The 15,123-nt window shown below is 39.2% G+C and overlaps 3 protein-coding genes across 4 annotated transcripts in view; 2 read left to right on the top strand and 1 right to left on the bottom strand.

The window, feature by feature from the left end:
* Positions 1-6,462, bottom strand: part of LOC121322497 (high affinity cGMP-specific 3',5'-cyclic phosphodiesterase 9A) — a 29,354-nt gene extending 22,892 nt beyond the window's left edge. For both annotated transcript variants that reach the window (XM_041262587.1, XM_041262589.1), the window contains exon 1: positions 6,250-6,462. In XM_041262587.1, the coding sequence (XP_041118521.1) occupies positions 6,250-6,337 (88 nt within the window). In that variant the 5' untranslated portion in view covers positions 6,338-6,462. The remainder of the gene's footprint in view (positions 1-6,249) is intronic.
* Positions 6,463-6,932: 470 nt separating this feature from the next.
* On the top strand, positions 6,933-11,850 carry nifk (nucleolar protein interacting with the FHA domain of MKI67). Its single transcript, XM_041260337.1, has 6 exons — positions 6,933-7,139; positions 8,164-8,292; positions 9,060-9,168; positions 9,599-9,810; positions 10,060-10,119; positions 11,180-11,850. Exons 1-6 carry the CDS (start codon positions 7,032-7,034, stop codon positions 11,330-11,332), a joined length of 771 nt encoding a protein of 256 aa, XP_041116271.1. The 5' UTR covers positions 6,933-7,031; the 3' UTR covers positions 11,333-11,850.
* Positions 11,851-13,612: 1,762 nt separating this feature from the next.
* The window catches only part of LOC121322493 (CLIP-associating protein 1-like), a 95,679-nt gene continuing 94,168 nt past the window's right edge, over positions 13,613-15,123 (top strand). The window contains exon 1 of the mRNA XM_041262561.1: positions 13,613-13,695. The gene's annotated coding sequence lies outside the window, so the exon portion shown is untranslated. The remainder of the gene's footprint in view (positions 13,696-15,123) is intronic.

The raw sequence follows: 15,123 nt of genomic DNA, 5'->3' as shown, positions 1-15,123 counted from the left end.
TAACTGTTCCAATAGCAGAACTCTTACAGTAACTGTTCCAATAGCAGAACTCTTACAGTAACTGTTCCAATAGCAGAACTCTTACAGTAGCTGTTCCAATAGCAGAACTCTTACAGTAGCTGTTCCAATAGCAGAACTCTTACAGTAACTGTTCCAATAGCAGAACTCTTACAGTAGCTGTTCCAATAGCAGAACTCTTACAGTAGCTGTTCCAATAGCAGAACTCTTACAGTAACTGTTCCAATAGCAGAACTCTTACAGTAACTGTTCCAATAGCAGAACTCTTACAGTAACTGTTCCAATAGCAGAACTCTTACAGTAACTGTTCCAATAGCAGAACTCTTACAGTAACTGTTCCAATAGCAGAACTCTTACAGTAGCTGTTCCAATAGCAGAACTCTTACAGTAGCTGTTCCAATAGCAGAACTCTTACAGTAGCTGTTCCAATAGCAGAACTCTTACAGTAGCTGTTCCAATAGCAGAACTCTTACAGTAACTGTTCCAATAGCAGAACTCTTACAGTAGCTGTTCCAATAGCAGAACTCTTACAGTAACTGTTCCAATAGCAGAACTCTTACAGTAACTGTTCCAATAGCAGAACTCTTACAGTAACTGTTCCAATAGCAGAACTCTTACAGTAACTGTTCCAATAGCAGAACTCTTACAGTAACTGTTCCAATAGCAGAACTCTTACAGTAACTGTTCCAATAGCAGAACTCTTACAGTAACTGTTCCAATAGCAGAACTCTTACAGTAACTGTCCCAATAGCAGAACTCTTACAGTAACTGTTCCAATAGCAGAACTCTTACAGTAACTGTTCCAATAGCAGAACTCTTACAGTAGCTGTTCCAATAGCAGAACTCTTACAGTAGCTGTTCCAATAGCAGAACTCTTACAGTAGCTGTTCCAATAGCAGAACTCTTACAGTAACTGTTCCAATAGCAGAACTCTTACAGTAACTGTTCCAATAGCAGAACTCTTACAGTAACTGTTCCAATAGCAGAACTCTTACAGTAACTGTTCCAATAGCAGAACTCTTACAGTAGCTGTTCCCATAGCAGAACTCTTACAGTAGCTGTTCCAATAGCAGAACTCTTACAGTAGCTGTTCCAATAGCAGAACTCTTACAGTAACTGTTCCAATAGCAGAACTCTTACAGTAACTGTTCCAATAGCAGAATTCCAGTAAATCGTCTTAAATCCCGTGGAGCCGAGCGTTCTGCTGTTGTGCTCCTCGTCTCTTGAACTCTATTCCTGTTGACATTTGGCAGGTTGAAACATTTAGATGAGCTGTATAGACCCTGAGGTCTCTTAACATGAAGTTCTTGCTATTGCTGCTATCCTTAAGCTGTAAGACCTAGGTAGGCAATCTTCCCTTGGACATGCATTCTCAATTGTTAGGATGCACTTTACTATACTACAGCACACTCTGGAAATGCAGATATCCCTTTGAAGTGACAAGAGTTTCCAGCCTTCATTAATTAGTGCACCAGAACATGAAAATGAGGTCTTCTTATTTCTTTGATATTTACATTCCCTCTGTTACACAAACACAAAATGCATTACATGAATTTGTAGTTTTGCATTAAGGTTTAGAAGCTCTTCAATGTTAAGGAATGGGAATTATCATTTTGTTTTTTCATGTACAGAATGAAAAGAGCACTCTCTGTTCCCTCACCATAGAAAATAATCATCTACCCCTCACTGAGAGGACAGCCCATCTATAGCAGTACAGCCCATTTAACACTGAGACAACAAACACTTCTACCAGAATTACTATAGAAAATAATCATCACGCCCCTCACTGAGAGAACAGCCCATCTATAGCAGTACAGCCCATTCAACACTGAGACAACAAACACTTCTACCAGAATTACTACAGAAAATAATCATCACGCCCCTCACTGAAAGGACAGGAATGATCTACAGCAGTATTGTATAAGATTAGCTGCAATACAGTCAAGCTATCTCCCATTACTACTGTCCTGTATAGGATTAGCTGCACGACAGTCATGCTATCTCTCATCACTACACTGTCCTGTGTAAGCTCTACAATGGCTCTTCATTATTGTTTGAAAGTACACTCCTTGGGTTCAAAGGCTCACCACTAAAGGCTTCCTACTAATGAGCTGAACCCCCATCAAACAGCTCCTTCGAGCCAATTACTGTTTAAATTGGCTCACAACTAATGAGACAAAAAGGAGCCAGTGGAACAAACAAATTGACCTCATCTTCTCTGAAGGACTGTGGGGTTTCTGTGGTGTATTGGTGCTGCATCACTACGCCTCTATCTGAATTTACATTTGCACCAAATCTAGATACTGGTAAACGCACGCCCAAGATAACTTGCAAGTAGTTCTAGGGGTAAAGCAGTACAGTAGAGGTTTCTTAATATCACATATTAAAATGGGTTTGCGTGTGTTTTGATTTATGTATTCTTAAAGCCACTGTAACTGTCAAGCTTTCTATAATTTTAGACATGCAGCTCTGTTGTGGATCATGTTAGCATTCACAACAGAACCTCTACATAGAAATATACTGAACATACAAAACAAAACTGCAAAGAAAAAAAAAACAGTATTCATGGTGCAAGAGTTTACTCGATTGTACATCGATACACATTCATATTCTCTTTGCAGTCCCTATAAACAAGCCTGGTTCACACGGCTCGCAGTCTGTCATGAATCATCTATATAAGGCAGCTGCTTCTGTTGACAGTAAATAAACAGTGACAGAGAACCGCAGGAAACACAACCCACTACCAGGAAGATGAGGGCAGCACTTCAAACAGACAGTGTTTAATTTAATGACTGTACATCATCGTAACAACAACAATACTGCATTGATAATGAAGGAGGTCTTCCTACTAGCAGCTGTAAATGATTCCCTTACGAACCCCATACAGCACATGTCATGCACTGCGATATGTAGGCTGCATATAACAAACCCTATTTTAGCTCAATAGGGACCGAGTAATTCCATTCAGCAGAAACCTTTTAGTAGCAAACATGTAGCCCCCATTATCATTCCACAGATAATGACAAGGACTCTTGCGGTATAAAGGAGTTCTGTTTTTAATAGGAACTGTGTTTGCTGTGCTTCAAATCAATATTTGATGTTAGCAGTTTGCAACACACTGTACTGTGATGTTTTTGTGTTAGCTGTTTGCAACACACTGCACTGTGATGTTTTTTTGTTAGCTGTTTGCAACACACTGTACTGTGATGTTTTTGTGTTAGCTGTTTGCAACACACTGCACTGTGTTGTTTTGGGGACAACCCTGATCTGAAGTGACAAGTCTTCTGGATCTGTGATCTTTCTCGAATAAGACCTTTTTTTCCCCCATTGAATCTGACTGTAAAATAATTGTCACTGCCATGGTTCATTCAAGCTGGGAACACGCGGTCCCCTTTGCAGCAACTGCATGCTGAGAGAATTCCAATGGTAAATAAAAACACACATGCTTTTTTATGCCCATCCCTAACAACGTGTATATAATGTCATTGTAAAAGGGTCTATTGCAATACTGTACAGGGATGTTCGTGGTAACCTACAGTGTTTGACAAGACTCTCCTTGTCTAATTATCTGAGCAACATGAGAGCGCTACCATGAACACATCCAGTCTGTGCATGTAAAGAAAACGAACGGTTTAATGAGAACCGAAGAATGAGAAGAGGCCGTCAGCTCTGTTCTTAATTGCAATGTGATCAGTCAAGGCTTCAGTTTCCTTCAATGCCACTATTACACAGAATGACTTTGGCTTATTTTGGAGATTAGCTGAATGAGGACAACCTTATTTGTGGTATATCATAAGAAACCTTCCTCTACTGTAAATTCATATAATAGGGCTGTCAATTAATCGCAGTTAACTTCTGTGATTAACGCATTACTTTTTTGGGAGATTTTTTTAATGCATATTAATCTCACTCCTCTGTCTTGTCCCCCTCTGCAGACCGGAATTCATTTCCTGTGGCACTATTTCAATACACTTGAGTGAATGCCAGGATTGAGTGAAGTCATTGTTTGAATATAAGATGAGTCACAGAACTGCATTAGGTAGCAAAGCACTCAAACTGAAGGAATGGGATTTTTTTAAATTATTTTTATTTCTTATGGCTCATTGGATAGAAAGAGAGTTATTTGTATCTATTGTCAAAGTGTTCCAGGATCACAGAAGTGCATCTACTCTGCTATAGCACCTAAACATGCTTTCACTTCTCAAAATACACTCTAGTAGTTCTGCTGCAGACATCAACAATACAACAACGAATGAAACCCATCTGTTTTGACAGAATACTCTTTTGGAAATTCAGGATTGCTGTAAACCCATGAATCAAGCTCAGTACCATACTACAAGTATAACCAGTGCTGCTGGAGAGCTACTAACTGGAGACCCGTTAACATTGTAGCTTTGTTTTACTAATAACCACATTTATTTTTAAACAATATTATTTACAATTATGGAGGATATAACAGTTACTCAGTGAATGTTTTGTTTTATTTAGGCAATTTCAAGCTATTAATAAGATAGCATTTTTAATTATTATGGAAATGTGCTCCTCCAGCAGGGTAATATATTCCCTGCGGTGCGGCTCCTCCGGCACGGTAATATATTCCCTGCGGCGCGGCTCCACCGGCACGGTAATATATTCCCTGCGGCGCGGCTCCACCAGCACGGTAATATATTCCCTGCGGTGCGGCTCCTCCGGCACGGTAATATATTCCCTGCGGCGCGGCTCCTCCGGCACGGTAATATATTCCCTGCGGCGCGGCTCCTCCAGCACGGTAATATATTCCCTGCGGTGCGGCTCCTCCAGCACGGTAATATATTCCCTGCAGTGCGGCTCCTCCAGCACGGTAATATATTCCCTGCAGTATATAATATCCGGGAACCGGCTATATATTCATACAGTAATACACAATGCTGTTTTCATTTCACATTTCTAAACTGATTGTGACAGTTTTCAGCATGGCAAATGGTTGCATTTGTTGAAAGCCCCATGTTTCATGAACCCACTTTTCACATCTTAACGCACAGGGTGTGCAGACTGTATGCTGAATAAGGACTTGTGTGTTCCACTTGCTGATTCCTTGTGACTGAATTCGGCTGAGAAACATCCAGACCAGCACAGAAGCTCGTCTCATCTGTTGTTTGTGTTCAAGTACATTCTGTTAAAGAAAGGCCTGTCGGAAACACCTGGGACTCTTCTCCGCAATATTTATGGAGGACGAGTAACAGACAGGCTCTGTCTGCATTGCAGTGGAGCATTTTCAACTAGCATGATCTCCCTGTTATTTTAATGTTCTCTTTAACTATATTGTTATGATGACTGACTTTCATTTTGTAAACTGCAAAAGTTAAGTCTAAATGCAATGCATCAAATTGCATAAATACAGCTTTGTTGTGATTTTTCAAAGAAATGCATGTAGTTCTTAATGAGTTAAGAACTATAAATAAGTCAACCAGCACAGAATAAACTGGACTCTGCCACCTCCAGGAGCGCACGCACGCACGCACACAGTCTATTAGAGATCTTTACCGAACAAGCTGTTGTGGTTGTCAGGTGCTCTACCTAGTAAGATTAAGATTGGTTTGCTGTTTGCCTGTCACGCTAGTGTATATATAGCCCTGTTTTATGGTTCTGTTCCCCTGATGAACCCTTCACAGGAGAACAGCAGCTCGAACAGCAGCTCAGAGCATTTTCTATAAAAAGCCATTGAGTTTGCAGCTCTTTGATCTGTACAGAAAGTGGCTTCACTATGTCTAAGGGAAGGAGGTCAATATGCAAATGATGCTGCACAACAAAAGCTGGCCCAGCAAGTTCATAGCAGAGACTCAATGAACTCGGGGTTTTAATGATTTATTTGTATTTGTTTAAGGTAATCCTAGCTCAGTGTACATCTCTGAAAACAGATCGGAATAAAATCACGCGTAGTGTCTAGGTTAAAAACGTTTTTTTGTATTACTTTTGCAATGGTTAAGCAAGGTGTTTTATAGATAAGAAAACACAAATGTATCCCTAAAGTCACTAGACATAAACATACGAGCACTGCAATTTAAGCGAGAGTCTTAGCCGCTAAACTACACAGCCAGGCTCGTCTCCATTCGTGGTTTTAGCGCTTTTAACCTCACCTCACCGACACCGCCCGTTACACACGTTTACCGTGCCATACAGCAATGAACGTGTAAATAAGGTTACGACGTGCCATTTAATACAAAGAAATAAGATATAAAACAACTTCTGTACCTTTAACATCTTGAGCAGGGCAGTCCGCTCTGAACTCCGCCTGTTCGGGGCTTCCATTCACTGTAAAGTATATTACTTTTGATGTCATTTTTTAAAAAACAAGCGTCAGAAAATCACATAAGAGCTGGCACTTGTACTGTACTTCGCAAACATAGAAACATGGATGGAATGGTCTTTATAAAAAGTACAGCAGCTTTGAACTGACATACTCCGCCTCTCTCTCTCTCTCTCTCTCTCTCTCTCTCTCTCTCTCTCTCATCACACACGATTCTAATTGTTGTTCGGTTCCCTGAAGTGTTTAGTTATTATGAATCATAGTTCAACAGTGTTCAATATGGATGTGTTGATTAACTGAAACACGTGTATTGTAGGCACCCTTTAAGTATAGCTATAGCATTTATGAACACATGCTTCTGTTATATTCATTTTACAAGTGTGTGTTATCATACAACGTTGTTTGCTCTTTCGAGTTGTATTGAATCCATTTGTGTCAATCTTAACTAAATCGAATTATTCATTGGAGGGTTGTGTGAACACACACACACACACACACACACACACACACACACACACACAACAATAAAACCTGAAATTACTCCTCCTGGACGAATGACGGCGCTAGCAAACATGCTGTACTATGTTATATACTGGACCCGGCGTTTCTCTGTACTGTTTGGTTGTATGAGTTGCTGGTCGCTTGTTCTGGAAGTGAGTGGAGCCACGTGGTTGAAAGTTTTCGTGTGGATTTCCAGTTTGCAGAAGGAGAAATATTTCCTCAAGCAATGACTGAATCCGATTCTGCGGGCAAAAATCTGCTCTCTCTGGACCCAGCGCAGGAGACTGCATTTCGGAAGAAAGTGCAAGAAGTGAAGAAAAAGCGACCAAAAAAGGTCTGGGCTCGGTGCAGCGTGTCTCAATGTGAATATCCAATTGGGCTTGGTGTGACCCGGTGATAACACACCCTGAGAACATACACTTCGTATCTGTAGAAGGCACGCTCGTTAATAACATTACTTTCATTACATTTTATCAAGTGGGTACAATTTAGAGAAAAGAGCAGTTTGTGTGTGCGTGAAAATATACAGCAGGCTGTTGCTGAAAGTATTCTGGATCAGTGTTTTGATAAAGCCACACTTGAGACCACGTTGATAAACGATTAATGGAAGGTAAATAGTCTGGTTGGAGCTGTGCCTGCTGTTAGGTCGCTAAGGTGCAGAATTTAAATGAAACGCGATTGAATTACGTGTTTAGGGAAACCTGTGGACAAATACTACGTAACACAATTTTTGTTCCTGGGTAGTAAGTGTTATTTCCTAATTGCTTATGCCTCAAAAGTATAGAAAATGGCTATTATTCCCCACAAACTTTGCTTTTGTGACCAGGACAGTGATATTTCATAATATCACTATTTCCAATGGGAAAATGGGCAAATGTGTATCTTTTCGTTCACATAAAGTCAGAAAAAAACAACATGAATCCAAATTAGCATGTATTTACAGTATACTGTATTTACAGTAATTGTAAATCTCGAAAAACTACTCGCTTCTAAATCTTTTGTAGTCATCTTTGTATTACTTTAGTATAAATACATGTTAATTTGGATTCATATGTTGTTTTTTTCTGACTTTATATGAACGAAAAGACACACATTGCCCATTTTCCCATTGGAAATAGTGATATTTTGAAATATCACTGTCCTGGTCACAAAAGCAAAGTTTGTGGGGAATAATAGCCATGTTCTATACTTTTGAGGCATAAGCAATTAGGAAATAACACTTACTACCCAGGAACAAAAAAAAAAAAATTGTTACACAGTGATCAACAATTTAGACAATGTTAATGAGTACGTCGTTACTATGTTAACTCAGATGAGTTGTTTCTCCTTGCAGAAAGTTTATTTATTTTCTTTTTCAGTATGAGAAACTGACACCTGGAGTGATTTACCTGGGCCACATCCCTCAGGGGTTTTTCGAGCCCCAGATCCGGATGTACTTCAGCCAGTTCGGAAGCGTTAAAAGGGTCCGGCTGTCCAGGAGCAAAAAGGTACCCCTGCGTGTCTTGAGCGAGCTGCTGGGGCTGCCGCCACATGCCGAGGGAGAAGGGCTGTGCCGGTGCCCGTCGTTGACGTCGACCTTTCATTATTAACATCACCAGGGAATTTCGTAACGTCACTTTAGGATTGATAATTTCCAGAGTCATGCTTCAACTATCAACCAATTGTCTGGGTGCCAGAATTTAGTGTTTCAACCAGTTAACGCTATGCATTGAAATTCGAGGGCAGGCGTTCATAGCGCATTGAACCTGTCGCTGATAGTATCAGCACCGAGCCTGTCATGTGACTGCGTTTACTGTGCGTGCAGGTGGTTTCGCTATGATAACTGTGCTTAATGTCAGATTGCATTAAAAGTAAATCTCTAACTTCCAGAAACACATTTAAAAGAGTAGAAAATAAACCATAAACTGCCTGTGCGTTTCATTTTACTGTAGTAAGACCAACCGTTCCGTATGCTACTTTCAATTTAATTAAACCAAAGAAGAAATCTTAATGTCTTTATTTTTAGTGCTTATCTGTCATGTACTTTTTTTATTAGCTTTGTAACAGTTACAGCCTAGGCAACGTGCCTCACTGCAGTACAAAAGCGCACAATAATTTCCAGTTGCACTATTTGGAATTTGTGTTAGTTTTTTATTTTTTGGTTTTCTTTTAGTAGCTAATGGCTTTCTGTAAGTGACATTTTATGTTTTCGGTAAGAACTCAGTAAGGGACATTCATTCAGCTACAGTAACTGCATGTGTTGTATGTTCTTCAGACTGGCCGAAGTAAAGGCTATGCATTCGTGGAGTTCGAATGTGATGAAGTAGCAAAGATCGTGGCAGATACCATGAACAACTACCTCCTCGCTGAACGGCTCCTCAAATGTGAGTACAGCAGGGATCTGCAAACAAGAACTGGAGTCTAGGCAGCGACAGCTTTTATACAAGCTATGCACTCGGAAAATACAAAATGAGACTCTTGATTGCAAGGTACTGTGATGTGCTTGCAAGACCACACTATTTCTAGTAGCAGTTTTTCTAAAATGAAATTGTGCAGTTGTTCTCTTTTGGAACTTCACTGGGAGTGATGACATCAGGAGACTCTCTTTCAGGGTCGCCAAGACTTCTCAGGAATATCACAGTTCCACTGTTCAACAGGGTAGCCATGGTCAATACAATAGTGCACTGTTCTCTGCAACTTTCAGTGCGAGTGTCGTGTGGAATAGTGATGCCTGTGTGCATCTGTCTGTCTGTATGAGTGATGTGCTGCTGGGGGTCTGACTTGCTTTGTGTGTTGTTTCTTTTCATTGTGTAGGTCATTTTATCCCCCCTGAGAAGGTGAATCCAAAGCTTTTCATTGGAAGTCAAACCCAGTTTAAGAAGCCTTCCTTCCCGGCTGTTAAACGATACAACAAGAAACGAAGCGTCCAGGAGAGAAGGAAAATGACAAGCAAGCTTTTACACAAAGAAACGCATTTACGCAAAAGGCTGGCACAGAAAGGAATAGACTATGACTTCCCTGGATTTGTGAGTCCTCCATACAGCTCCTAACAGCTTGTTAATTGTGCCTGTTATATATTTAAATAGACGAAATGCATTTGACTCTTTCGGTATCTGCTTAAGTGACACATTGGTTTCTCTATGGAATTATATTGCACACACTGTATTTGTGTTTTTGTAAACTTGTTAGATGGTTAATTATCTCAGTGGTTTTTGGTTAACTATTAAAAGAAGCACATTTTCATTTATGTGATATTGTTTTCCTATGTCCAATAGGCCGCACAGGTACCTAAAAAGAAGGCAGCAGAAGACATGAATACATCCGTCGGCAGTCAGGTGTGTTTGACCGGGGCTGTTATTGAGAGAAGCGCTTTCCGACTTCTAGGTTATGTTACTGACACACGTTTGCATGTGTCCTGACCTGTTACATTCAGAATGGCTGGGCGGAGATGACTGTGTATTAAGCTTTGGTACAAGAAGCCTTTCCACATACTGCAAATGTAGTTCATTGCATTCACAGTATTGATGCAGGGGTGGAAATAAGACTCCTATTGCATTGCACTTTTACCCATTCCAGGTTTTACTATTGGCTTGATTAGCCACAGTGTGTAACGAGATCAGGTGTGTCTTTTTAAACTGATAGTAAAAGCAGGAATGGATCAAACTGCTATGCACTGGGAGGCTTATTTCCATCCCTGCGGTGCCTGATTGACTTCTCTATTGGCTAGAACCCACGTGTACAGTTCTGTTAAACTTTGCATTGATTCGGTATGAAGAGGATTAAAGTCTTGATAACCTACTTTTTCCGATAGTGATTTCATGCAGTGTTTAACCCCTTAAGGTACACAAAGAATCGATCAGATCCGACCTGTCAGTACATTAAACCCTGTTTCGTGCACTCCTTATAAAATAAATAAATAAATAAAAATGCATATAGCATAATTGTATTTGTAGGACACATCTCTCTGTACCTTTTGTAGGGTTAAACCTGTTGCAGGCAGGAATATGTAACTGAAGTACCTTGATTTTAGTTTTAGTAGAGTGTCATTTGTGTATTTAAATATATGGAAACAGCAACACATCTTTTGATATCCTGCTTCATTTATAAATGTCCAGTTTGAAATGAACTGTTTCGTAACATATTGAATGTGTGACTATGAAGTTGCGTGAGCGATAAGAAATGTACCAATGTGGGACAACTGACGTGTCATAAAATACCAACAGACATGGCATTGGACATTTAATTTTGCAGAACGCAAATGACATGTTGTCCCAGTGGGTTTTAGACATTGTCACATTATGTGACAAATATTTATCAATTGTGTAATTAGTGCAGTTAAATTGTGCGATTGTGTTATGCTTTATGCTATGGTTACATAATTATTTTTTCTTGTAGGATTTTACTCCAGTCTGCACACCCACTGTAATAGAGCGCAGAAAATCAATGAAAATTGAAGAGGGCGAGGAGGACAATGACACTGAAATCATCATTAAAGCCACACCTGCGCCAAAGAAATCAAAAAACAAAAAGAAAGCAAAGTCATCCTGAAAAAACAAAACCAGCACAGTATAAAAACGGACTGCCGGCTAGGGAATGAACTTTCAGTGAAATACTAATTTGGACCCATTTTCAGCAGCACTTGCTGCTTTTCTGAAACAAACAAAAACTAAATCCCTTTGTATAGAAATGCTCGTTGTTGCCTCGTGGGGAGGCAGTGGAGAATGCAACGTGGGTTTCTGTGCATTGAGAAAGAGCAGCTGGCTTGAATCTTGGGTCACCCTGAAAGTGCGCTGAGCAGCAGTGCTCATTCTGAACAGGTTAGGAGTTCCTGCCAAAACTAGGTTTGTTTTATTTTTAATTTTTTTTTTTTTTTTTTTTTTTTTTTTATTGAGACATTTTCCTGTCACTGCACATTCTATTCTCCTTTCTGTGGAGATGTGAAGTGACTACAGCCTCTAATACAATTGAAGAATCTGTTATTTAAATAGAAAAACCCATTTATTGGAGGTGTGATATTGCAAGCAAAACTGCTCCAAAAATGTTGAAATAAAATAATTTTGTTACAATAAAGTGTATGTAAGGGGAGTTTTTTTTTCTTGTCTCAAAACCAAAAATGTGAAATAATGGTAAATCATTTGTTACACAACGGTATGTAAGGGGAGTTTTTTTTGGTCTTTGCCATCAGTTTTATTTGTATTGTGGCATGTAAAGGGCACAATATGTAGGATACAGAGATATCATATTTAAGCAAGCAGAGAAACTACTAATAAATAATATTTCAAAGTTACAAAGTCGCTTAACAAAACAGTCTCCTGCTCTTGGCAGCTAGCGAATCACTCAGTGTCCAGCCTGTTTTCTTCCAGACACTGCTAATAAACTTCTCTCTTCCCTAACACTATAGAGTCTGTCTTGTCTAATTCCCTTCGGGGACTCCTGTTGCATAGCAGTTTCATCTGTTACATGTTTTATTACAAGCTTGGTTAACCTAAGTGTACAGGTAACAAGCTCAGGTGTCTCTTATTAAAGTTGTAGTAAAAGCAGGAATGGACCAGACGGCTGTGCAATGTGGGAGTCTTATTGCCATCCCTGCCTTTGCTTCTGGGACTCCATGGCTTTGGGCCTGCTCTTGATTTTAGATGCTAGACTCTTGTCTTGTTACACCCACCCTACTCTGAGTTATCCCAATACTTGAGAGGGTTTTACAGTTCAACCTTACCAGAGGGTTGCTATCAGTTAGGTGTGCATATCAGGTCAGGGGGCAGTTGTCTTGAAGCTGAAGAAAAATTGGTGACAGAAGTACCGAGCCCCTGATTGTTACAAGACAAGGTTTCTGAACCAAACGAGGATTGATACTGATAGGGCAAGCATTCTTGTAGCTTCCAGGATCCTTCCTGCAACAGGTGCCTTTGGGATACAACAGACATCAAACAGGCGCCTCTCCCTTACCATGGTGCACTATCAGTCTTCTGGACCTGCAACAAGAGATGATCACTGGCTTCGTGTGAGGACCACAGGGGGGCGCAATTAATTACACTGTGTAACAAAAAAACTTTTTTTTTTTGTTCCTGGGTAGTAAGTGTTATTTCCTAATTGCTTATGCCTCAAAAGTATAGAAAATGGCTATTATTCCCCACAGACTTTGCTTTTGTGACCAGGACAGTGATATTTCAAAATATCACTATTTCCAATGGGAAAATGGGCAAATGTGTGTCTTTTCGTTCACATAAAGTCAGAAAAAAACAACATATGAATCCAAATTAACATGCATTTATACTAAAGTAATACAAATATGACTACAAAAGATTTAGAAGTGAGTAGTTTTTCGAGATTTACAATTATACTGTAAATACATATATTATACTCGAAAAACTACAGCAGTCAATGAGATCAGTGTGATACAACTACAGTAATTGATTTCAGAAGATATACTGTATTACCTTTAATATGCAATACATTACAAACCACACCTCGACTCTAAACCAATTTCTACAAATGAAAATTCGCATCTTTATTCTCATTTGTATTCATATGTTATACTGTAATCTACACAGAAACATCGCACGCATATCAAAATGGACAGTTTTGTTCATGAGCATTGGTCATGGAACGAGAATATGCAATTATGAAGTTAAATATGCCTAATATATGTTGTAATTATGCAATCTAGTACAGAACAGACATACAATACACATTGTCGATAATATAATCAATTTTCTGCATTAATGTTCCTAGCTATTTAAACCGTGATATATAAAAGGTGATAACCCACCCTCGGATGTGACATCACACACACAGTTGTGTAAGCAGTAAATATACACACAGACACTTCAACAGGACAGCTCAGCATCGGGATACGTGCTCTGCCTGCGTCACCAGCAATCAGCACGTTTATACACACGGACAGAAAGCTGGTGAGTACGTTTCCCTAATAGAAATTAACAAATGCAAGTGCTTTTTTGTGCAGCCAATGCATTAACCCGTTATCCACACTAATTTCTCTATATACAAAAATAATATAGCCGCCAATTATGTTATGGCAGCAAATATATTATTATTGCATGCTGCAATATTGATGATTTGAAATAGGAATAACTCGTTTTTAGAAATTCATTATTAATTTAAATCCTTTATGTAGAAAAAAAGAGCGATTATACAATTTTACAGAGTGCTAGCATATCGTTGACTAGGATTATTTGCTTAAACTGCATGATACAAATTAGTGGTGTGTGTGTGTACGTATAGGCAAGCACTATCTACACCCATTAGTGACACTGAGCTGGCAATACATAATTTAAAATAAACTATAACATATGCATTGATTTGAAATAAAGACACGTCTTAATAAACAACATTGTGGCATGGAAGGGGCACAATTTGTAGGATACGTCATATTTAAGCAAGCAGAGTGTGACTATGAGATATTATTTACTAGCACTCTGAAGTCACTAACACTGCAGTGTCCTGCTCTTAGCAGCTGGACAGTCTCTCTGTTGGTCTGTTTATTCCAGTTCATAGTGCACCTTAATAAGCAGCCAGCTAAGGTTTGCTGTAAATTGGTTGAATCCCGAGGAATCCTAATTGAAACTCGCACAGCAGTGATTTGGTATATCATACAGTATTTACAGTATTATTTAAAACCAAATGAATAGATTGCTGATGTTGGAACTGTACGGTGTGTGTGTGTTTATGTATGTATCGTATAATATATATATATATATATATATATATATATAATATAATATATAGATAATATATAGATAATAGCTAATATCAGATGTATATTGTACAACACATATGTGGGACGTAGTGTTTGTCTATATATATATATTATATATATATATATATATATATATATGATATATATATATATATATATATATAAAATGGAGAGTTTGAATATATTTAACACAGTTCTTGCTGTATTGGTCAGTACTGTCCTGTTTGTAATAGCACAGTATTTCCAGCAGTGTGTAATTGCTTTGTAATCTTGCTCTAGTCCCATTGCTGGCACTGCTGCTCAGGCATGTAGACTCATTACCCCAGACCTCCTCAGGGTTTATACTGTGGATAGCTCACGTGATATTACTTATTAACGCTCTTTGAAAGACTGAAGCCTCTCTGATTATAGGGGTGAAGTCATGTATTGTACACAGAGCAATGTGTTTATTACAAAGCTGCACTTATTGCTCAAGGCATTGAAAATAAGTATGTAGGGTGGGGGTTAGGGGTATAATACAGACCCAGAGGAGAATGGGGAAGAAAGAAGAATGATCTTTCAATGGAACCCCCACAACACCCCGATTTCAGTGCACTGGCTCCACTGGTGGTCTGACTGCCGA

The sequence above is a fragment of the Polyodon spathula genome, chromosome 10 (genome assembly GCF_017654505.1).
Source record: "Polyodon spathula isolate WHYD16114869_AA chromosome 10, ASM1765450v1, whole genome shotgun sequence".
In the NCBI taxonomy this organism is placed as follows: Eukaryota; Metazoa; Chordata; class Actinopteri; order Acipenseriformes; family Polyodontidae; genus Polyodon; species Polyodon spathula.
The sequence above is the reverse complement of the archived record's forward strand: the minus strand, read 5'-3'. Positions and strand labels throughout refer to the sequence as shown.